Genomic DNA, 25,423 nt, shown 5'->3' with positions numbered 1-25,423 from the left:
GCCATCACCTACTATTCCTCCACCCTACCCCACCATCCCTAAGCACCCACTAATATACTTTCTGTCGCTGTAGATTTGGCTCTTCTGGACTTTCATAGGAAAGGAATCATCAGTCACTATGATTGGCTTCTTTTATTTAGCATATATTTCAGAGTTTGTCTAAGCTGTAACATATATCAGTGCTTTGTTCTTTTTTGTGGCAGAATAATATTCCCTTGTATGAATATACCTGATTTTATCTATCTGTTCCTCCGTTGATGGATGTGACATTTGGATTGTTCAAGGTTTGTATAGTTATTTGGGACTTAACTTGAGATCTCATGATTCTAAGATGTAAAAACCTACTCCACCTGTATTAAGCAAAGAGGACTTACTGTGAGACTATGTAGGCAGTTTAACAGGTATCCAAGGAGAAAGAAAGAAATACAGCGCCTTCTCGTGGGGGCTGATTCAAGGAGTGTGAGCCTAGGCAGTTCCCAGTGTGTCTCGGGGGGCCTTCGAGGACTCTGGGCTCCACTTTTCTCTGCATCCTGTTCTGGTCTGTGTCTGGACTGGTGTCCTCTGCTCCCCTGTAACTTCTCTGGCGCATGCTCTGGCTCACCTTGACTCCTACTCTGGCCACTTTGCAATAGCTAATGTTCTCAATTCGCATTCCTGGAGGGGGATCTGATTGGTACAACCCGGGTCCAGTAGAGTACTTCACTTGACATTAAACATCATGTCAAAGCCACGCCTTAACAGGGTCAGAGTTTCTAGAAGGAGTGCAGGGACCTGGTGTGACCTGCCTCTGTAGGGCATTAATGCTAGTCAATCTAAAGATGACCTGATTCTCTAGGCCAGTGGTCATCAAACTTTTTGGCCTCAAGACTCCTTTTATACTCTTAAAAATTATTTGGGACTCCAAAGAGTTTTTGCTTATGTGGGTTATATATGTGGATATTTACCATATTAGATATTAAAATGGGGAAATTTAAAAGATATTTATTTAAAAATAATATAAACCCAAATCTTAACGTAAATAACATTTTAATAAGTATTTTCCAAACTATAACAAAAATTTGATGAGAAGAGTGGCAGTGTTTTACATTTTTGCAGACCTCTTCTGTATCTGAAAAGAAGGTAGCTTGTTTCTCATTTCTGCTTCTGCATTCAATCTTGCAATATGGTGTTTTTTTTTTGTTTTTGTTTTTGTTTTTTTTTTTGCGGTACGCGGGCCTCTCAGTGTTGTGGCCTCTCCCGTTGCGGAGCACAGGCTCCGGACGCGCAGGCTCAGCGGCCATGGCTCACGGGCCCAGCCGTTCCGCGGCATGTGGGATCTTCCCAGACCGGGGCACGAACCCGTGTCCCGTGCATCGGCAGGCGGACTCTCAACCACTGTGCCACCAGGGAAGCCCTGTTTTGTTAAAATACATATAAATTTATTTTATTTATTTATTTTTGGCTGCTTTGGTTCTTCTTTGCTGTGCGCGGCTTTCTCTAGTTGCGGCGAGCAGGGGCCACTCTTTGGTGCGATGCGTGGCTTCTCATTGCGGTGGCTTCTGTTGTTGAGGAGCATGGGCTTTAGGTGTGCAGGCTCAGTAGTTGTGGCTTGCGGCTCAGTAGTTGTGGCTCTCGGGCTCTAGAGCGCAGGCTCAGTAGTTGTGGCTCATGAGCTTAGTTGCTCTGCAGCATGTGGGATCTTCCTGGGCCAGGGTTCGAACTTGTGTCCCCTGCATTGGCAGGTGGATTCTTAACCTCTGTGCCACCAGTGGAAGCCCCAGTATGTTGTTTTGATGGAAGTTTATGAAGAAAAGCTAACCTCATGTAGACATGTATTTAGAAAAGGGAGGGGATATTTTAATAGCCTTTTAACATAATTGTGGATATTCTTTGATATCACACCCAAAACAGACAATGGTAAATTTTTAAAGGTTAGTTACTGTGTAGGATCTGAAACCCTATTAGTAAACCTTTCATATTCTGTCACATTAAACATTTATTGGTTTGTCTTGTGCCTATTTATTTAACTGTGGTAAAATGTTTTGTACTTTAAATAAATATTTCATTCACGCCTTATTTTGTAATTCTGTATTGGTGATTTGGAAAATATTGATTCATTGAGTTATGCAGATCTTCAGATTTCATTATGTAATATGAAAAACTCACACTTGTTAAAACCACCACCAATCTTGCCAGAAAAGTCTTTAAATGTGGGGAAGCCGTCAGGCTCATGGTGGCAGATGGAAGTTTTTCCAAAATCCTCATTTTCAAAAAAAATTTGGCAGTTGTTTTTCTTGAGGTGATAGGCTCACTTTGTTCTTCCTTGAAAGCTTTTCTATCCCTAATGCCTTCTTAGGCTGTCATTTTGGGGCAGAATTGTTTAATAAAGATGATATTTCCTTTGCACAAATGCTTACCTTATAAATACTCTTGAATCCTTTTAACAATTGACTTTTTCACAACCCCCAAATTTATAGCCATAGATTTTTGTTTTTGTAATATGTAATATTTGTGTTTCATATATTTGCTGAAAGAAGGATGTTTACTGAGCAGTTTGCTATATGCTGGCTCCTGAGCTAAGATTTTATGTGTGTTCACTTTATGTAGCTACTGGTATTATTTGTGATATGTTAAAGAAACTTTTTTAAGTGTAAAGGAAAAGACCCATTGACGTTTTTAAAGCCCCAGTAACTTCTATGATATTAAGTAAGTAACATGAGAGAAAGCTTTTACTGATAATAGTGGTTTTGTGGGGCTTCCATGGTGGTGCAGTGGTTGACAGTCTGCCTGCCAATGCAGGGGACGCGGGTTCATGCCCTGATCTGGGAGGATCCCACGTGCCGCGGAGTGGCTGGGCCCGTGAGCCATGGCCGCTGCGCCTGCGCGTCCGGAGCCTGTGCTCCGCAACGGGAGAGGCCACAACAGTGGGAGGCCCACATACTGGAAAAAAAAAAAAAAGTAGTTTTGTTTATGTAGCTATAGTTGTATTATTAGAAGCACACCTGGTGCTTTAGTACTTACCAATTCTTTTCTTTCCTCATCCTGTTTAGGTGATTTCCTAGAAGCATGATTGTTTGTTGCACTTGACCTCACAACCTGGTGAGGACTTCTTTACTGATAATGTCAAGTTCAGGTTATCCTCCCAACCAAGGAGCATTCAGCACGGAGCAAAGTCGCTATCCTCCCCACTCTGTTCAGTACACCTTTCCCAGCACCCGTCACCAGCAGGTAAGGAACAGCTATTATGCAAGTTGCATATGTATTTTGTGTTTTTCTTTACTTTTCCCATTTAATACATTTGTTGGTAAGAAACCAAATACAATTATATATATATAATTGTTATATATATTTTTTTAATGGCAAGAACCATTCTCAAAGGTGGGGGACCAAAGATTAGGTATTAATTATATTTATCTTCTTATTGTGGCTTTATGCCAGATTTCAGGAGGTAAACATGTCTCTGCTTCTGATTGTAGGAGTTGTTGATGGATAGAGAAGAATCAATTGCCTAGAGTTTCTAAGTTAAGACCTCTGTTTATGCACCAAGTTCTGGTTGAGTACTAAGCTGGCCGGATGACTTGGCCTCTCTTGAGTGAGAGCCAGGTCCTGTGCTAAGGTTTTCTATATGTGTGTTTACTCTATGTAGCTACTGGTATTATTTGTGATATATTAAAGAACCTCTGCCTTCTTGAGAGATTTGATGGTAGGAAGATGAGTTTGCGTGATTGTTTTACTTCGTGAAAAATAAAATAGGTGAAATTATCAGCTTAGAGTGCACCAGGGACGGGGGTGTAAGAGGTTTGAAGAAAAGAGAAGGGAAGGGATGAAATAAATGGTCATTTTGGAGAACAAGAAAGCACACTTACCAGCAAATATAGTTGAGTACTACTGGGTACTACCAAGGACTCCTTTAAAGCATGGTTATGATTACAAAGTGAGAAGGGACATCCTTACCTTGTTTCTGTTTAGGGAAACATTCAGTCTTTCACTATTAAGTATAATATTAGTCGCATGTTTTTTGTAGATATCCTTTTTTGGTTGAAGAAATCACTTTCTACTGCTAGATAGAGGATTCTTACATGGTTAGGTGCTGAGTTTTGGTTGTGTGTCCTTCCTGCCCCAGTGCTATTCATCTGATTACTAATTTCCTAGATTATTGTTGCCGCTGCTATCTGTTATTTTTTAAATCGACTTCGGGATTTAGTTTATATATAATAAAATTTTATTATATGTGTACATTTTGACAAGATTCATACAACCATAAAATCACCACCAAAATGAAGAAAGAAAAAATTTCTATCAGCCCGGAAAGTTCCCTTGTGCCCCATCCAGGTCAAGCCTCCTCCCCCACTTCCCACAAACCTCAACTCCCAGGAAACTGTGGTCTGCTTTCTGTCATAACAGATTACCTTTGTCTTGAGTTTCACATGAACTCTTTTGTCAATGGCTTCTTTTCTGTCCCATAATACTTTTGAGGTTTATCCATGTTCTGGCGCATCTTGGTAATTAATTTCTTTTTATTGCTGGGTATGGATATACCATAATTTGTTTATCCAGTCACTTATTCCAGTTTTTGGTTATTACAAATAAAATTGTTTAGGAAATACGTATCTGTGTGTTAGCTGTATCTATTAGATTACATAAAGAATCTTTGCCTTCTTTTCTTACTGTATCCTTGGGAAATATGTTTTTAATCTAATCAAGTCCATTTTATTAATTTTTGTCCTTAATATTTCTTGCTTTTTGTGTCATATTTAAGAAGTTTTTTGCCAAACTCAAGGTCACTAAGATTTTCCTCTATGTTTTCTCCTTAGAGGCTTTAAAACTTTAGGTTGTTACATTTAAGTCTGTGATCTGTTTTGAATTACATTTTGTTTATGGTGTGAAGTAAGGGTTGAAGCCATTGTTTTGCATGTGGGTATTCAGTTGTTCTAGAAATCATTTGTTGAAAAGATTATCCTTTCCTCACTGAATTGTTTTGGCATTTTCATTGAAAATCAGTTGATCATATGTGAGTATATTTCTGTTCTCTCTACACTGATGTTTTGTCTTTCTTCATCTCGCATCTGTGATTTTTCTGTGTAAACAAACATTTAATCTTTTAATAAAGAACTGCACACTGTCTTGATTATTACAGCTTTATAATACTCTGAAATTAAGTAGTGTGACTCTTTCCTGAATTGTTCTTTGGATAGTCTAGAGCCTTTGCATTTTAGAATCAACTTGTCAATGTCTACAAAAAAGCTTACTGGGATTTTGATTGAGACTATATTGAATCTAGAGATTAATATGGGAGAGAACCGACAACTTTGTTCTGGTCCATGAACATGGTATATCTCTCCACTTATGCAGGTCTGCATTAATTTTTCTTAGTAACGTTTGGTAGTTTTCAGTGTACAGGTCATGTATATCTGTTATCACATTTATTCTTAAATATATAATATTTTTAATGTGATTGTTACTGGTACTTATTTTTGAATTTCAGTTTTCAGTTGTTCATTGCTGCTATGTATATTTATCTTCTATCCTGCAAACTTACTTGCTACTTCTACTTGCTTTTTTATGGATTTCATAGGATTTTCTATGTAGGTGATCCTGTAACCTGAGAATAAAGACAGCTTTGCTTCTCCCTTTCCAAACTAGATGCCTGTTCTCTTTCTTCCTTATTGCACTGGCTAGAATACCAAGTACAGTGTTGAATAGAAGGGGTGAGAGTGAACATCCTTGCCTGGTTTCTGATCTTAAGAGGAAAGCATTCAGCCTTTCACTTATTAGCTTGGGAAGTGTTTCCTCCCCCTGTATTTTCTTAAAGAGTCATTGTAGGATTGGTATTGTTTTCTTCCTTAGATATTTGATAGAATCTAAGCCATTTGGGCCTAGAATTTTCTTTGTGGGAAGAATTTAACTGTTAAATTATTAACTCAATTTCTTTAACAGTTATAATTAAGATTATTTACTTTTTCTTGAGTCAGTTTGGGTATTTTGTTGTTCAAGATACTAAATTTATTGCCGTGATTTGTCATACTATTTCCTTATTGTTTCAGTATCTTTTAGATTTGTTGTGATGTCATTCCTTGTGTTAATAAGTGTTTTTTTCCCTTTTTTTCCTTTATGAGTCTAGTTAAGAGGTTTATCAGTTTAGTAGATTCCTTTCCTTGAAAAACTAGCTTTAGTTTCATCCATTTTTAACTTTTTTTTGTATTTTACTGATTTCTGTCCATATTATTTTCTCCCTTCTGTTATATAATTGCCCACATATATGTGATTTCTGACTCCTTTCACTTCTTGGTATATATTCAGGTTTCCTTTTGCTACATTTTCTTCCTGCCTGAAGAGCATCATTTCTCTTAGTGCAGGTCTTTTGGCAGTGAACTTGCTCAGCTTTTATTTACCTGAGAAAGTTTACTTCAACTTGAGTTTTAAAGAATGCTTTCACTGGATATAGAATTCTAGGTTGATAGTTATTTTCTTTCAGCATTTTAAGAGATGTAATTTGTTGTACTCTGACCTGTTTGGTTTCGGACCAGAAGTCTTTGCTCATTCTTATCTTTGTTTATTTAAATATATCTTTTTCCACCTCTGGTTACTTTTAAGATTTCTCTCTTTATCGCTGTTTTTCAGCAATTGATTATGATGTGCCTTTGTTGTGCTTTTTGAATGTATATATTACTGTCTTTAGCATTCACTGAGCTTCCTGCCTCTGTATTCATCATTTTCATAAAATTTGGGCAATATTCAGCCATTATTTGTTCAGGTATATTTTCTGTCTCCTCTACTCCTAGTTTCCTTCTGAGACACCAGTTACTCCTATATTATTTTATCCTACAGGTTACTGGACCTCTGGTTTTTTTACTGGACCCCCGTTTTTTTAATCTATTTGCTTCATTTTGCTATGGTTTCATGTTCAGTGATCTTTTCTTCTGCAGTTTCCAACCTACTGTTAATTTCATCCTGTGAAATTATCATTGCAGGTATTGGATTTTTGATTAGAATATGAACATTGCTGGATTTTGTTGTATTCCTTTAAAGAAGATTGGATTCCTTTCGGTAGGCAGTGAATTTACTTTTGAGCTTTATTTATTTATTTATTTATTTATTTATTTATTTAGCGGTATGCGGGCCTCTCACTGCCGCGGCCTTTTCCGGCTCGGCTCCGGACGCGCAGGCTCAGCAACCATGGCTCACGGGCCCAGGTGCTCCGCGGCATGTGGGATCTTCCCAGACCAGGGCACGAACCCATGTCCCCTGCATCGGCAGGTGGACTCTCAACTACTGTGCCACCTGTGAAGCCCTTGAGCTTTATTTTTAAACAGTCTTAAGGCAAGTTTAGAATAGTCTTTATTCTGGGTCTAATTTATCCTCCACTTCTGACCTTGCCTCTCTGGGCTATCTACTGAATATCTCGTGTATCCAGTGAGATTTCTTATCAATGGCTGGAGGAAATTTGAATGAGGTCTGGCCCTCTGTGAGCTCTGGGAATTGTTTGTTTTATCATTCTTTCTAACAGTTCTTTCTTCAGAAGTTGTTCTTAGTTCAGCCTTTAAAGACTGGGCTATGCTCTCCCTATGTATTACAGATTGGAATTCAGCCAAACACTTAAGGGAACACAAATTCATATTTCAGGAAATATTTCTCTGTGTAACTCCCTCCTCTCTGGAAGTCTCCAGAAATTCTGTCTGGCTTTCCCAAACTAGTATGGTTGCTTCTTCAATGAATAAGATTCTGGGGCACTGTTTGGATGCAGTTTGGAAATCACCTCCAGGTAGAAAGCCTGGATTATGCTAGGACTTCCCCATTTGTGTCATTTTTCTCAGAGGTCAGGTCCTGTGCAGCCTGTTGTCCAATGTCTGAAAGGAATTCCTACACTTTGTCCAGTTTTTTTTTGCTGTTTACTGTGGGAATGTAGTTTGGACAGTGTTACTTGCTCATAGCTGGAAGAAGTGCACTATTGTTTCTTTTATTTTGCTTCTTACTCTTCATTTGTCTTGCTGGGTGCATCCTTTAGGAATTCTTTCAGAGACTCTGTCACTGGTGAATTTTCTGAGTTCCTGAATTCTGAAAAGTTTGTAGTCTTAAAACTTGAGCGATGATTTGGTTACTGAATTTGTAGGTTCAAATTTGTTTTCCTCTGAACTTGGAATATGTATTTGTGTTTCGTTCTGTTCAGTGTTGCTGATGAGAAGTCTGCTTTTATTATGATCCTTCTTACTTTGTAGGAAACCAATTTTTTATTTCTTATGACTAGTAGTAGAGTTTTCTCTTCATCTTTTGTTTTCTAAGATTTTGATACGTCCAGTGTGGATTAATTTTTAAAATCTCAACTTCTCTCTTAGGCCCTTTTAAATCTGAGGTCTAAGTCTTTTTTAACTTCTGAGAAATGCTATTCTCTTCTTAGAATATTGCCTCTCACCTGTGGATATTGAATGTTGGAACCTTTTACTGTAGCTGCCATTTCTAACTTCTGTAATTTCTGTATCTTTGTGCTCTACTGTGTTATGAGAGAATTCCTCAGTCCTGTCTTGGCTTGCATTTGCCCTTCACCTGTCTGTTCTACTATTGTTTAGTTTCAGTGTTCAACTTTTTAATTTCTTTAATTGCTATTTGGTTCTTTTTGAGGATATTTTTAATACTTTTGTGTCCTTTTTCACTTTCACTTAATCTTGTCTCTATTTCTTTGGATGTCAGTTCTTTATTTTTTGAGTTTTGACATACTTTTTGTGCTCTGCAACAAGAGAAGCCACCACAGTGAGAAGCCCCTGCACCGCAACCAAGAGTAGCCCCAACTCGCCACAAATAGAGAAAGCCTGTGAGCAGCAATGAAGACCCAATGCCCCCATAAATAAATAACTAAATTTTTTAAAATAAAAAAAAATATATAGGTTGAACAGGAAATCTCATTTTGAATTCTTTTGAATGATACATAGTTAATGTTGATTGTTTTAGGTTATGGGAAAGAGTTAAATCAGTGAAGGATTGAAATCATTGCTGCTTCTTTCCATACTTAGTGGACCATAACTGCCTTTGTTCATTTGTCCTTGGTTTGGTTTCATGATGCTTTTCACTTCTTGGTTAATAATTAGTTTATGATTATTTTACCACTAGGAGTTTGCAGTCCCTGATTATCGTTCTTCTCATCTCGAAGTCAGTCAGGCCTCACAGCTCTTGCAGCAACAGCAGCAGCAGCAGCTTCGCAGACGACCTTCCCTGCTTTCAGAGTTTCACCCAGGTTCTGACAGGTAACAGGCTTTCTTTATGTTTCCATCCAGGACTGAACTTGTGTCATTTATTTTATTACTTTAATTTTGTTATATTTGTAATCTTATTAACCAAGCTGTCATTACAGTTTATATTTTGAGCTCTTTTATATTGACCTCTTGGAGTAGTTGTCATAATAGTTAACAAACTCTTAAAAACTTGTTTCCAGAGTTCGGAGTTAATGCTGTGTAGTGGGCAGTCAGGTTGATCCAGGTTTGAATCCTGGTCAGCTGTTGTGGACTTTGTAGCATTGTGTAAACAGGTGTTCTCAATTCAGGCTGCATATTAGGACCACCTGGAGAGGTTTAAAAGCTTGATTCCCAGGTCCCATCCCAGAATAATTAAATGAGTCTCTGGGATTGGGCCCAGGTCATTCTCCTTTGCAGACAGGGTTGCCGGTCAGTGATTGACACTTCTCAGACCTTAGTTTTCTACCTGTAAAAATGAAGATAATAATGGCATTGTCTGCAAAGGGTAAGTATTTGGTCAAGTAATGTTGGCCCCGTCCATGGCAGGTACTCATTTTCTCCAAGGTCCTTACCGTTTCTGCGGTCTTTTACTCCATTCTCACTCTTAATCTAAAGGATTTTGAAGTTTTGTTTTAGCAGTTTTGTAAAGAACCTGATTTACTATTTTAAAAATATGATTACTGTTTAGGTTTTAAGATGATAAAAGGTTTGAAATTATTAGGCCATGTGTAAAATCATTGTAAAATGCATTTCTTGGTCAAGGTTGTGGAGAGAATTCAGATCACTCTCCTCTACTATCTAGCAAATATACGAAGATGGTTTTTTTAAAAAAGGGCTAAAAATGCACCCTGCATAAAGAAGGAAAGGATACAGCCACTGCCATAAACTTGGAAAAGTGGCATTCAAGGAAGGAATGAGAAGAATATTGCACAACTTGGCCTCCTAGTTCCTACTTTTACTCTCAAAGAAGCAGTGTTGAAGAAAGAAAGAAGGTTAGTATAGTCGTAGGATTTCTCATGATTGCTCCCGAATTTGGGAAGACATGAGTGCCGGTAACGATGTGTGAATGGTTGGCTTAGGAATCCCCCTTATGCTGTCCTGCAGGAAGGATAGTTAACAGTGTGCCACTTCCCAAAGTGCTGAGCCAGAGCCCTCAGGACTGCTTTACATGTGCGGCTGGTGGAGCGGGCCAGGGTCCTTAGCAAAGGCTATCACAGCCCCATCCCAGTTTTCCCCTTATTTGCCCTACTTTTCTGTTTCCTCAGGCTGTATACTTCCAGAAAAGTATTTAGAAAGCCATATCCAGTCCTCCATCTGTAGACAAACACATTCCAGGCAAAGTGGGGATGAGCAAGGAAAACGCCCACACACCATTCCACAGCAAAAAGGAAGTCTGGGTAGGGTTGCTCATAGTATGCCTGAGCAGGAGGGTAAGGGATGCCATGAACAGGGAAAACATATTCCTGGAAAGGAAGATTAAAGCAATACAGTGTTCCAAAAACAAAGACCCGTGTGTGTAAAGAAGATCAAAAACAAAGAACATGCCCCGTGAGTGCTGTGCACTGTAGAACTTAAAATTAATAATGAAGTATTCAAAAGCAAAATAAGGCAACCATATCAGATAAAATGAAAGATTGGACATTCCTGTGCCCCCAAGAGCACCATTTTAAATTCAATATATAAAGTGAGAAGGAACAAGGAATGAAATAGATGTGGTTGAAAGTCAGACCTTTGTCTTGGAAGAAAGGTCTAGAAATGATCAGAGTGGATGCAGAAGAAAAGGACAGAGATTAAAGCAACTAGAAAGAAGTAGATAAATATGGAGGGCAAATTAAAATCATCCAACATGTCATAAGAACATGTGTTTCTGAGGTGGAGAACCTGGTAAAGGAAAGGAAATAATATTCATAACTTAAAAAAAAGAAAACCACTTTTTTTCCCTTTAAAGTGAAGGAAGAACTCAGTAGGTTGATAGAACATACCTTGCTCCAAGAAAAATTTGCACAGTATGGTCAATACCGAGACAGATCCTGGTTATCATTAAAGTTTAAGGCTAAGTAAAAGAATCAGGAATCCAGGAAGCAAAACACAAGTCCTTGATAGGGGGAAAAGAATCTGACAGAAGATATTAATAGTAGAGCAATAGCTACAGAGTTCTGAGAAAAAGAAATTGAGATCCAAGAATATTGTATCACACACGTTTAAAAGCAACAAGCAGACATTTTTAGACATGAAAGCACTGAGCGTCTAAAGCTTCTTGAAGAATTTCTACATGATGGAATCCAGTCAAGCAAAAATGGAAGCCGTGGTAAAAGGACTACAGTAGCCATAAACCCATTCAAGTGGAAAGTCCATATGAGACATCTCGATGAATATGGTTCTTTTTTTTTTTTTTTTTTTGCGGTACTCAGGCCTCTCACTGTTGTGGCCTCTCCTGCCACGGAGCACAGGCTCCGGACGTGCAGGCTCAGCAGCCATGGCTCACGGGCCCAGCCGCTCCGCGGCATGTGGGATCTTCCCGGACCGGGGCACGAACCTGTGTCCCCTGCATCGGCAGGCGGACTCCCAACCATTGTGCCACCAGGGAAGCCCTGTGGATTCTTTTGAGTTTTCTACGTATGAGATCGTGTCATCTGCGAATAGAAATACTTCTTTTTCAATTTGGATGCCTTTTCTCTCTTTTCTTGCCTAATACTCTGATAAGAACTCCCAATACTATATTGAAAAGAAGTGGCAAAAACAGGCATCCTTGTCTTACTCCTGAAGCTTCCTACTCCAGTATTTTTTGTGACATCATTGTGAATTTTAAGGAGACAATGGGATCTTACGTCTTGAATGAGATTTCAAATTTGTGAAGTGTAATAAAATTATAGACCCCAGGGTTTATTTTATCATCTATCCTAAAAACCAAACCCGATGATTAACTTTTCAATGAAAATTTGTTTTGTGAGACATTCGATTAAAGCTTGGCCATAGGTCAGATGTCGCTTCTGTAAATACTTCGGTAGAAAATGAAAAGTCAAATTAACAAACACCCATACATAGTATTCTATACAGTATACCATGTAGAGAAATTAAAAACAGATTCCTGACCTTCAAGATACTTATGTACTTGGGGAAACTAGACAAAATACATCTTTTAGGGGTCAGAATTATGTATTCACAGTACTGTTGCATTCCCACTCAAGAGACTTAAAAACAAGTCTTAATAATACCTCTCAACTCAAGTCATTTATCTTTCCATGTGGCAGTTGCTGGGAAATTTGTTATTTTTTTTTTTTCTGCTTGCTTTTATTACTGGTTGAAAATGGTGACTCTTCTAGTCTAGATTATATTCAGTTATTACGGCATAGGTTTAAAAATACTTTATGGATATTTTTTTGCAACTTCAGACTTTCTGCAAGTTGAAATCTTCTGTTACATCTTTCACTACTTTCTATCACCTCTACTCCCACCTCCCCTGAAGAAACTTTTCTTGTGGGGATTTAAGTTTAATAGTACTTTATAGTGAGGTATGTATTCTCCTGGGGTGAGGGAATTCACTTGAAAGTGAGCATAACTTTTCTTTTATTTCAAAGTTCAACCAGGGATGTTAGCAAAAAGTTGTACATCACTTAAACATTTTCAAGCGATTCTTTTCTTTGTATGTATTAGGCCTCAAGAAAGGAGAACTGGGTATGAGCAGTTTCACCCCGGCCCTTCCCCGGTGGACCATGATTCACTGGAATCCAAGCGACCACGTCTGGAGCAGGTTTCTGATTCCCATTTCCAGCGGGTGAGCGCTGCGGTCTTACCGTTAGTGCACACGCTGCCAGAAGGGGTGAGGTCTTCTGCAGATGCTAAGAAGGTAAATATTGGTTCTCTTACCCTGTGGAGTTGTCGGTCTGAAATGTTTGTTGAGCCATGTTCGGGCACAGCGCCTAAAAGAAAGCCCAGTTACGCCAGTCTCTAAAGGTTAGTGCTATGGGAAAGTAAAAATTTTGTTAAACACAACCAAAAACCACAGACTTAATACTCCAGACTTTTAAAGTCAGTACTTATAACTGTTTGGTAAATGAAAACAATCTGAGGACTACTGTAAAGAAAAATTGCTGTTGAATGACATTCAGTTGCTGTTGAATCTCAAGCATTTTATACTGGCTTGTTGGGCTGTAAAATGTGGTCAGACTCGAGACTACCACAGTTTTGTTAAATTTAAATTAAATTTTAAATAATACCTTTACATTCAGTTGCAGTTTATTAACTTACTGCATAGGAGAAGACACGTTTTAGGTAAGGTTTAATTGTGCTTATAATTTTTGTAAAGAAAGTTTCTTTTTCTAATTTGTGTAAAAAATATGTTCTTGCAAATACAGAGGAAAAAAGTTATCTATAATTCTCTGTCTTAGAGGTAACTGTTATACTTTTAATATGTAGCTGTTTCTCGTGACATTTCAAACAACGTGTATTGTGGATTTATGAGAAGGTTCTATTAAGATCAAACCTCTTTTTCTCTTATGTTTATTGTTATTTGCCTTTCTTTTGTGAAATGCATCTTCCTGTATTATGCCCTAATTTTGTTGCTGAGTTTATCATATTTAACTGTCTATTTTGCTTGTCATTAAATCTTTAGATTAGGAAGTACCTGGCACTTAGTAGGTACTGAATAAATATTTGTTTTAGAAAGAATAAACTAATTCTTTAAAACACTTTTAACAATAAAGTGTTAACCTCTTTACTATCATATGTTCATATCTCTTACCCCTGCCTTTTTGTTATCAAATATCTTTCCCATAAAGTTTATTTGCCTTTATGGCTAATGGCTCTGTCCACCCTGATATCAGATAAATAAGTACATATTTTCTTTGAGTTTTTATGCAGCGAGAAATGATTTAAAAGATAGTGAATATGTTTGCAATTTCTTTTCAAATAGATCAACTGGGGCATAAAAAGGTAGGTGTGTGCATGTGTATAGAGACAAAGCAAATATAGCAAAATGTTAGAACTAGTGAATCTAGATGAAGATATTGAGTGTCCATTATACTAGTCTTTCAACTCTTACGTAAATTTGAAAATTTTCAAAATAATAAGTTGGGTGGGGAAAGCTCTTTGTGATAAGCTAGAAATGAACTAAGCTTCTAGGAATATTGAGACCTGCTTCACTATGTGTGGTATCTGTATTATAGTCTATGGGCTTATAAAAAATGTTTGAAACATTTAAAAAAGAAGGAAAGAAAGAAAGAAATACAGTGAATAAAGGTCTTCTTCCAAGGCTGAATAAATGACCACAAAGGTAATTTATAGCTATAGATTTTTTTGGAAGAAAGAGATCTTAAAACTTCATCCATTTAAATAATGTGTTATCTTGGATCAGAGTACAGCTGATTTCCATTTTATAGTAGAGAAGACAGATGTTAAGAAAAATTAAGTGACCTAGGTCGAGCCTCCTGAGTTGGAATGAGAACCCATGACCTCTGACCCCTAGTCCTGCTCCCCCCCCAAGTTGTAAATCATGACTTTCCTTTTTTTAGAAGTAGAGATTTTGAAAGAATTAGCATCTGTTAGAAATTGTTGTTAATTGTGCATATTTTAATGTGCTCGCTTTGTATGTTGTATATAACTTTATTTTTGCTTAAATACATACTTTTTGTGTCATTAAGTTTACAATTTTACTTTTAGTCATATTCCATATATGGATATAAAGTAATTTATTTAATTGCCACACATGTAGGTTACCTGTTTGCTCATTAGAACAATGACATATTTTCTTTAGGTTGATTTTTGTGTTTGGTTTTTTTTTTTTTGGCTGCGCTGTGCGGCTTGCGGGATCTCAGTTCCCTGACCAGGGATCGACCCCTCACCCTGGGCAGTGAAAGTGCGGAGTCCTAATTGCTGGACCACCAGGGAAATCCCTAGGTTGATTTTTTTGGTATATGGTCTTACTTATTTCCTTAAGGTAAATTCCTGTTAGTGTAAGTAATTAGAGAGCAGAGTTGGCATATTTTAAGGTTTTCATGGGTGTATCCAGATTGCCCTGCAGAGGAGGAGAACCAGTTCTTGTCGCTGATAGCACGGTATAAGGGCTCCCAGGTCTTGTGTGCCCTGACGGATACCACATATTTACTGTTTTTAAAAACGTCATTGTTTGATAAATTTTTAACTTGAATTTATTTGCTTGTTAGTAAAATTTAACATTTTTTCATTTGTTTATTTTTCCTGTTTTATGAATTGCTTTTTCATATCTATTGACCATTTTTCTGTTGGTTTGTTTTTTATTTTATATTGAGTTGTTAGAGTTCACGTTTTGCAAATGATTTTTTCCATTTGCCTTTTAAATTTTTATTTCAATTTTGATGAAGAGAAAATTGTTTTTTATTTTGATTCATCAATCTTTTTTTTTAAATGTCTTTTACTGTTGGCTTTCCTGAGCTCAAGATAATGTGAATGCCTTTTTTTGTTTGTTTGAGGCTTCTTGTAATTTGCTAATAAATCTCATATAAATGTTGGCTATTATTTGGCTTTCATTGTGATATAAGATGTGAGGTAGGAATCTTAACGTCTTCTCTCAAATTACTATCAGAATGTTCCAATACAAAATTGTAAACTCCTTGGGACTTCCCTGGTGGTGCAATGGATAGGACTCTGCACTCCCAATGCAGGGGGCCTGGGTTCCATCCCTGGTCAGGGAACTAGATCCCACATGCCGCAATTAAGACCCGGCACAACCAAATAAATAAATGTTTTAAAAAAAGAAGAAAAAAATTATAAATTCCTTGAAGGCGAGCATCATGCCTGTTTTGTTCACCACTCTACCTAGTGCCTGTCATATAATAGGCACTCAAGGAATTTGTTTTTTGTTAAATATTTAGCTAGAGAAGAAGGCAGTGGAAAGCACTGATTTGTAATAGTAGTTCTTAGGGCATGCATCAGATCACCTGAGGAGCATTTTCAAAATCTGCTGAATCGAAATGTAATCTGTTTTGCTGTTATACATGTTATGTAACACAAATTAGCTCGTATGCACATGTAAGAGAATGATACGAATATAACACGGAAGTCCCAAAGAGTCGTGAGTGATTGTTCCCGGCCCATGAATGTTTTCAGGCTCTCAGGGTCAAGCTGTCTCGTAAATAAGAAATAGCCTTTGAGATAGACGAAGACCTTAAAAAGATTTGAGGGCTTCCCTGGTGGCGCAGTGGTTGAGAGTCCGCCTGCCGATGCAGGGGACGCGGGTTCGTGCCCCGGTCCGGGAGGATCCCACGTGCCGTGGAGCTGCTGGGCCCGTGAGCCGTGGCCGCTGAGCCTGCGCATCCAAAGCCTGTGCTCTGCAACGGGAGAGGCCACGGCAGTGAGAGGCCTGCGTACCACACACACACACACAAAAAAAAGATTTGAAAAGTTTGCATTTAGTTTTCATTTAGCGCAGGTAGTAGTAGCTGGCTTAGTTAATTCAAGAACTGCTCTGCTTTTCAATGTTAAGCTAACTAATGAAGATTGGAATATTGAAAAGAAACTGCGAAGACATTTTCTCCTGTACTTTTTTTTTTTTTTTTTGCGGTACGTGGGCCTCTCACTGCTGTGGTCTCTCCTGTTGTGGAGCACAGGCTCTGGATGTGCAGGCCCAGTGGCCATGGCTCACGGGCCCAGCCGCTGTGCGGAATGTAGGATCCTCCCGGACCGGGGCACGAACCCGTGTCCCCTGCATCAGCAGGTGGACTCTCAACCACTGCACCACCAGGGAAGCCCTACTTTTTTGTTTTTAAGGGTTGATAAAAATCTTTATACTCCGAATCTGATTTTTATTTTGATGAAAACATACTATTTTCTGCTGGAAGCAAATGACCTCAAGGATTAACAAAGGAAGCATAAACTATAGGGTTTATGGCTACCAAAGAATTGACTGTAGTCTAAATGCAAATGATATTTGAGCTTTAACAATATTATTACTTCTATCAGGATCGCTGTTGTTTTTGCTAATGCTCTGCTTGCAAAGTTTAAGTAATAACCATAATCCTGTTTTCCCCAGAAGTCTTGTATTTAACTATTCTATTACAGAATGTCAGACTTTTCAGGAGTATACATGTTATGTTTTAGTTGAAATCTCTGTTCCAAGGTGTTTTGGAACAACTTTCCAGGTATAATTAAGTGCATTCTTGGTTAGAACTACTGATTTCTCACAGTTAATTAATCTTATTTAATACAGAGAGGGCTCTAAGTCCTAGGAACTATGCTCATTCTAGGCGTCTTATACCCTAAAGAAAACTAGTACCTTAACCTAAAATTTATCTGCTTTACAGTGTTGCTTATATCTTCACTTTAGACTGGAGATTAGTAGGCTGTATGTTGTGTGTGCACGCGTGCATGTGTGTGTTGATGGGGTGATAGGTTTTGGGTGGAGGGGCCTTCAATCTGCTGTAGTCCCCTGCTGGTTTGGAGCTGGAGTGGGATGATATATTTGGCTGAAGAGATGTTATGTGTGCTATAGGGTGGGCAGGCTTAGTTGCCCTTTATGAAGGTAGGCCTGGGTGATTGTAGCAACAAAAGTTCTAGATCGTTTCTCGGACTTCTGTACCTCACTGTTGGCCCTTGGAAAGTCTGAAAACTTTTTGATAGGACCACAGCCATATCATAGCTGTTACGTTGGGTGGGCACACAGGGTATGCATGTTCAGGCCTTTCGGAGTGCCATTACAAGGAAACGGCTGAGGAATTGGTATCTTCCTTTGCCGTGATTGTGTTATTATTTCTGCAGAAATGAGAAGTCTCAGTATCATTGTATTAAAGGCTGGTTAGCCACTTAGCCACCGCATTCTGGATAGCTTTTAGGATCTTCAAACTTGTGAATGATATGTCTAACCTGTAAACCTCAGTGGTGTGGGTTTGTGTGTGTGAGAGAGAGAGAAAGGGAGGGAGGGAGAAAATTGCTACCGTAGGACTGCCATCTACAGAGAGCACACATTGCTCTGCTAAGCTTTAAAATTCACTTTTTTCAGTTAAGAGGATCTTGAAGCTGACATTGGCTGTTGGTGAGAAACCATTTGTTCTTGATTTTCTTCCTTAAAGGATCCAGCATTTGGAGTCAAACATGAAGCTCCTTCCTCTCCAATCTCTGGGCAACCATGTGGAGATGATCAAAATGCTTCACCTTCAAAACTTTCAAAGGAAGAGTTAATACAGAGTATGGATCGTGTAGATCGAGAAATTGCAAAAGTAGAACAGCAGATCCTTAAACTGAAAAAGAAACAAGTAAGTGATTTTACTGCTTAATACATTCTCAGAATGTATGTTTGTCTCCCTAACCAAGAGAATGTTGAACTTTCCATGTTTTTAACTTTAAGTAAAGGAAACCATGCCTTGTATGTTCTGTGACTTGCTTATTTTTGCTGTTAGGTTCCTTAGTTTCATCCATTCATTTTCTTGTGGTATTGTCTGGTTTTTATAATTCCAGATAGCAAAACTTATTTGTCTATTCTGTGTTGGCTCTTACTGGATGTGTTGTTTCTAGTTTCTTACTATTCCACACATGGTGCTATGTTTTTGGTTCACGTGTAGACAGATTTTCTAGGGCGTGTGCCCAGGAATGGTGTTCTGTGGCCTGAGCATGTGCACGTGTTCGCATGTGCTGGATGAGACCACATCTGCTGAGATGGCAGCACCATTTATACTCCCACTGGCAATGTGTTCACATTCCAGTTTGTGTATGTTCTTGCCTTCACGTGGATGTGAAATAGTTTTAATTTGCATTTCTCTGAAGAATGAGACAGAGCTTGTTTTCATTTGTTTATGGGTTGTGTGCCTTATGTGGATGGTTACTTTGTCATTTTCTTATGTTTAGTGTTTCCTGAAGCCTCTTGTCAGGTATGTGTGTAGCATGTGTCTCCTAATTTGTGGCTCGTCATTTCACTTTTTGGGGGGGTGGGGTTTTTTTTTAAGATTAAGAAAGTGTACAGTTAAAGTGTACACTTTACACTTTAAAAGTGTACAGTTCAGTGGCTTTTATGTATTCATAAAATTGTACAACTGTTATTATATATTTCCAGAACATTTTTATCACTTCAGAAAGGAACCACATATCTTTTAGCAGCTACTCTATTTCCCTCTCCCCCCAGCCCCTGGCAACTATAAACCTCTTCTCTCTATATATGGATTTGCCTATTCTGGACATTTCAGATAAATATAGAATCATAATATGTGACATTTTGACTCCTTTTATTTAGCATGTTTTCAAAAGTCATCCATGCTGTATCTTGTATCAGCACAAAATTCCCATTGCATGGATATACTGTGTTTTGTTTGTCCGTTCATTAGTTGATAGCATTTAGGTTGTGTTCACTTTGGGGTGTTATGAAATAGTGCTGCTAGGACACACTAGTTTTTGTGTGGACTTGTTTTTTTGGTTCTCTTGGATATATACTAGAAGTAGAATTGGCAGGGTCACATGACAAATCTCTGTTTAAAGTTTTGAGGAACTGCCAAACTGTTTTCCAAAGTGGCTGTGTCATTTTAAGTTCCCACCAGCAGTGTATCAGGGAGGGTTTCACCTTCTCTACTTCCTTGTCAACATTTGTTGTTGGTTTTTAAAAAATAGCTATCCTAGTAAATGTGAAGTGGTATCTCATTGTGGTTTTGATTTTCATTTTCTTAGTAACCAATGATGAACACTCTTTATGTACGTGTTGGCCATTTGCATATTTTCTTTAGAGAAATGTTCATTTAGATCCTTTGCCCATTTCTTTTTTAGCTGGGTTGTCTTTTTTTTTTTTTTTTTGCGGTACGCAGGCCCCTCACTGTTGTGGCCTCTCCCGCCACGTGGGATCTTCCCAGACCGGGGCACGAACCCGTGTCCCCTGCATCGGCAGGCGGACTCTCAGCCACTGCGCCACCGGGGAAGCCCTGGGTTGTCTTTTTATTGTTGAGTTGTAAGAGTTCTTCATATATTCTGCATACTCAGATGTATGATTTGCAAATATTTTCTCTTATTCTGTGGGTTGTCTCTTTACTTTCCTGATAGTATTCGTTGATGTACAAAACCGTTATTTCCTCTATTTGGTTCATTCAAATATTTATTGAGCATCTAGGGAGATACAAAAGTGATTAAAACATGGTCAAAGAGGTAAATCAAATGAATAAGTAATAGAAGGCAAAGTACAAGATTCACTGAATCACAGCAGTCAAACGAAAGTGCTGTAGGAAATCAAGAGTGAGGTTGCTTCTATCCTGGAGAGGGGTGTGGGTGGCTGGAAAGTCAGGAACAGGGATTGAGATTAAAATAGAAGACTTCGTCTGGATTGCTAGTGAGACTCAGTTGGGACTCTCTCTTGTATCCGTCTCTCCTTTTCCTCTCTCCCTGTCTTTAAGTTACCAAGACCGCTCATTGTGCTTTTTCCTAGACTTGCCTGCATTTTTACTTTAATGTCTTCTACAGAACTAGGTCTTTTTGGTGTTTTAGGAGGTTTTTTTTCTTTTTTTTTTTTCCCTCTGTTTTTTGGAAGGATTCTTGACTTTTTTTTGCCCTTGGTATTTGATGGTTTTGAGTCTTTTCCATTATGGTTTGACTTTATTCCTTTTTGATCAGCAAGTTTTGCTTGTTTTCTGTGGAACCTTGCTACCACTTCCAGATATATTTAGGGGTTTCACATCCTCCTCTTCTTCGTCTTCTTACTCTGCATCTTCTAAGTGCTGTCCACTAATAAGTACAAGCCCTGAACTACCTTTAGGCCACAGGTAGTATTGTTTCAGAGCCCCCCAGGGAAGCCATTGGCTGTACAGAGGTTATCAACCTTGCCAGGGCTGCTTTGCTTAGGCTGCCTCTGCTTCAAGAGCGTGCACTTCACCCTTCCTGAAGTTAACCGCTCATTTTCATCATTCTCCACTTTGAAGTGGTAATCTTTGTTGGTCTTCAGTTGACAACTAAAAGATAGTTCTGGGGCCCCAGGGGCACACACTCAGGTGGGGGAGAAGGTGGATGGAGATAAGTGACTTCCTTTCAGAGGACAGCTGAGCAGGACAGAGTCATACCGGGGCGCAAAGTTTTTAATGATGATGAAGTCCAGTTTATTTTTTTCTTTCATCACTTGCGCTTTCAGTGTCATATCTAAGAACCTTAATCCAAGTTGCATAATCCAAGGTCACAAAGATACCTATGTTTTCTTCTCGGAGTTTTGTAGTTTTAGCTCTTAGATTTAGGTCGGTATTTTTGGTGAACAGAATTTCTGTGGATTTTATATGAGACTACCCTGGGACTAAAAGAGTTTACTTATATTGTCTTTTAAAAGTTTTATAGTTTTCTCATCATACTATTCTTTTCTTAAAAATTTATTTTTATTTATTTATTTTTGGCTGTGTTGGGTCTTTGTTGCTGTGCGCAGGCTTTCTCTAGTTGTGGTGAGAGGGGGCTACTCTTTGTTTTCGGTGTGCGGGCTTCTCATTGCGGTGGCTTCTCTTGTTGCGCAGCATGGGCTCTAGGCACGCGGGCTTCAGTAGTTGTGGCACATGGGCTCAGTAGTTGTGACTCGCGGGCTCTACAGCGCAGGCTCAGTAGTTGTGCATGGGCTTAGTTGTTCCGTGGCATGTGGGATCTTCCTGGACCAGGGCTCGAACCCGTGTCCCCTGCAGGCGGATTCTTAACCACTGCGCCACCAGGGAAGCCCTCATCACATTATTCTTAATCTACCAGAAATTGAATTTTTTTGTCTGTCTCAAGGTGTAGGGGTCAGTATTCATTTTTTTCCCTGTATCGATAATTTAGAAGTTCCTCCTTTTCCAACTGTTCTACACTTTTAGCTCTATTATAATTCAGGTTTGCATCTATATATGGATTGATTTCTGGGCTTTGTGGTCTTTGTGTTCTTTGTGGTATTGATGCAGAAATATAATAGATATCCTTCTGATTACTAGAGCTTTATTTTTTTTTTTCCAGTGAGGCAAACACCACTTCTGTGGGCATGATTTAGCTTTTTAAAAGTTTTTTACCATCTCATATAACTTTTAGAATCATATTTTTCAGTTTTCCAAAATCTCTTTCTGTAATTTTCATTGGAATCATACATAATATAGAAATCAATTCGGGGATGATGGTATCTTTACCTTGGCTGTGGTATATCTGTCTATTTAGGAGGGCTTTCATGTTTTATTACTTTCTTTTATATGCCTTGTGTTAGATTCAGTTCTAGGGACTTTATATTTTTGATGCTATTGTTAATAATATCTTTTCAAAAATTACATTTCTTCTAACTTGCATGTTTTTTCACATGCTAGAATAACTTTTTAAAAAAAATTGAAGTATAGTTGATTTACAATGTTGCATTAGTTTCAGGTGTACAGCAAAGTGATTCATATATATATATGGTCTTTTCCAGATTCTTTTCCATTATAGGTTATTACAAGATATTGAATATAGTTCCTGTGCTATACAGTAGCTCCTTGTTGTTTATCTGCAGTCTTTTTTTTTTTTAAAATATATGCCAGCAACCTCCCAAAATTATCCTTGTAATGTTAATTACTTATTTGTAGATTTTTTTGGGGTTTTCTGTGTAGATAATGGTCATATCAAAAGACAGTTGTTTCTTTCTGGTTCTTAAACCTTTTCCTTACTTTTCAGTTGCTTATTGCCCTGCTTAAGACTGCAGTGCAACATTGGGACTTCCCTGGCAGTCCAGTGGTTAAAACTTCGCCTTCTAGTGCAGGGGGTGCAGGTTTGATCCCTGGTCTGGGAGCTAATATCCCACATGCCTCCGCAGCCAAAAAACTAAAACATAAAACAGAAGCAATATTGTAACAAAATTCAATAAAGACTTTAAAAATGGTCCACATCAAAAAAAACTTAAAAAAAAAAAACCTGCAGTGCAACATTGAAAGTGGTTATTCTTGTTCTTTTCTGCTTTTTCAGGAATGCCTTTTACTTTTTACTACCACTGATTATGATGTCAGTATTATAGACATCCTTCCTCAGAGTGGGAAATTCCTATCTGGTCCAGTGTGCTGAGAATTTAATCATGAGGGACACTGAAGTTCACCAAATGCTTTTTCTGCATAAGTTTGTTGATCTTACTATTCTCCTTTAAATAGGACGAATGACATCAGTTATCTTTCTAGTGTTAAATCACCTGTGGATTTCTACGTTTGACCTAACTTAGTCATGATGTATTATCTAATTTTAATAAAATGCTGGGCTTGACTTACCAGTATTTATTTTGGGATTTTTGTATCTTATTTGTGAGATAGATAAGCTTGTCATTTTCTTTTCTTATACTGTTCTTGTCTGGTTTGGTAACGGATCATGCTAATGTCATAACCTTTCTAAACTCTGAAATAGTTTAAGATTGTAATTATTTGGTAAAATCAGCTGGATCTAGTGGGTATTTTTTGTGTAAAAAGTATTTTAAAATATTCAATTTTAAAACATTCACTTCTATTTCTTCTGGAGATAGTTTTTTCCCTCATTTTGGGGAATATAGTTGTATCTTCTGTATCATCAGTTTCTGCTTCTTATTTCCTCTTTGGTTTTACTCTGCTCTTTTATAATTTGTCAACATTAACTTTTTAGTTTTTTCTTCCCCCTTCTCCCTGTATACTACTTTAACTTCATTCAGCAAGTTTTAATTTATAATGCATTTTATTATCCATCCTGGTTTCTTTTTCAACTCCTGTAAATAAAAGTGTTCTTTTAAATTGCTTTTATATAATGTTTTCTTGACTATTTTTGGTTATTTGATTTCTAACTTTATTGTGGCCAGAGAGTATGGTCTCTAATACCCAGTCTTTTGAAATAATTGGTTCTTGAATTTTAGCCTGGATGATGATCAATTTCTTAAAAATACTCTGGGCATACTTGAGAAGAGTATACTCTACTTTAAAAAATCATCCATATCTTCTCTTATTTTTGTCTGTAACTTATCAGTTACCACTATGATTTTGGATTTGTCTCTTTTTCCTAGTACTCAATTTTTAAAAAATTGAGGTAAAAAAAATTGACATGCAACATTATATTAGTTTCAGGTGTATAACATAATGATTTTATATTTGAATGTATTGCAAAAAGATCTCCACAATAAGGCTAGTTTACCATCCATCACTACATATAGTTACAGAATTTTTTTTTCTTGTGATGAGAACTTTTAAGATCTACTCTTAGCAACTTTCAAATATACAGTACAGTGTTGTTAACCATAGTTACCAAGCTGTACTTTACATCTCCATGACTTATTTATTTTATAATTGGAAGTTTGTACCTTTTGACTCTATTCACCCATTTGGTTCATCTCCCCCCTGCCCCTGCCACCACCAGTCTGTTCTTTGCATCTACTAGTTCCTGTTTCTTCCCCTCCCCTCCCCTCCTTCCTTCTTTCCCCTGTTTCCTTCCTTTCTTTCCTTTTCTTTCTCTCCTTCCTTTCCTTCCTTTCTTTCTTTCCTACCTTCCTTTACTTCTTTCCTTCCCTTCCTGTCTTTCTTTCAAGATTCCACACATAAGTGAGATCCACCTGTATTTGTCTTTCTCCATCTGACTTCACTTAAAATAATGCCCTCAGGGTCCATCCATGTTGTTGCAAAAGATGAGATTCCATTCTTTTTTTATGGGTGAATAATAGTCCATTGTCTATATATACCACATCTTCTTTATCCATTCACCTATTGGTGGACACTGAGGTTGTTCCCACGTCTTGGCTATTGTGAATAGTGCTGCAGTGGGGCCTGCTAGTACCAGCATCTACGCAGGGGGGGAGCTCCCAAGAGTGGCTGCTGCCAGTGTCTTGTGTCACAAGGGTGGGCAGTGGCCGGGTCCACCCCCTGCAAACCACCTCCCCGCCTCTCTGGGAGACTATCCAAGACCAGCAGGTTCATATTAATATGGAAACATGGGCCCCTGATTTTATTGATGCTTGTCTTCATCTCTTCTGTTATGAAAGGGAAACTAAACACAAAATATGCCCCCAGGAAAATATGTCCAAGCCTAAATTCAGATGCATGCTAGGATTCCAAGATTTCTGCCTTTCAGCCCAGCTCTTGAAGAAATTTATACAGTGGCAGATGCAAGATTTCTCTGTAGAAGAGACTCAGGAACGGTGATGTGTTTGCAAGGAAGAGCTGGGGCTAAATTGTCTTTTAGGTGAACTTTATTTGCCTAAAACTAGGCTTGTTTGGAGTGAGCTGCCAAATCTGCTAGTGAATTCACATTGTCCTGGGAAGCCTGCTTTTTGGAAGGTCTTCAAGAAGTATTGAACTTTCAGAAAAGTCTGAAGACTA

The 25,423-nt window shown here is 38.1% G+C and overlaps 1 protein-coding gene across 1 annotated transcript in view; it reads left to right on the top strand.

Annotated features, from left to right (window-relative positions):
* The window catches only part of NCOR1 (nuclear receptor corepressor 1), a 143,134-nt gene that overhangs the window by 18,076 nt on the left and 99,635 nt on the right, over positions 1-25,423 (top strand). The window contains exons 2-5 of the mRNA XM_059048394.2: positions 3,030-3,207; positions 9,082-9,215; positions 12,858-13,050; positions 18,245-18,427. Coding sequence (XP_058904377.1) covers positions 3,100-3,207; positions 9,082-9,215; positions 12,858-13,050; positions 18,245-18,427 — 618 coding nt within the window. The 5' untranslated portion in view covers positions 3,030-3,099. The remainder of the gene's footprint in view (positions 1-3,029; positions 3,208-9,081; positions 9,216-12,857; positions 13,051-18,244; positions 18,428-25,423) is intronic.

The sequence above is a fragment of the Kogia breviceps genome, chromosome 19 (genome assembly GCF_026419965.1).
Source record: "Kogia breviceps isolate mKogBre1 chromosome 19, mKogBre1 haplotype 1, whole genome shotgun sequence".
NCBI lineage: Eukaryota > Metazoa > Chordata > Mammalia > Artiodactyla > Physeteridae > Kogia > Kogia breviceps.
The sequence above is the reverse complement of the archived record's forward strand: the minus strand, read 5'-3'. Positions and strand labels throughout refer to the sequence as shown.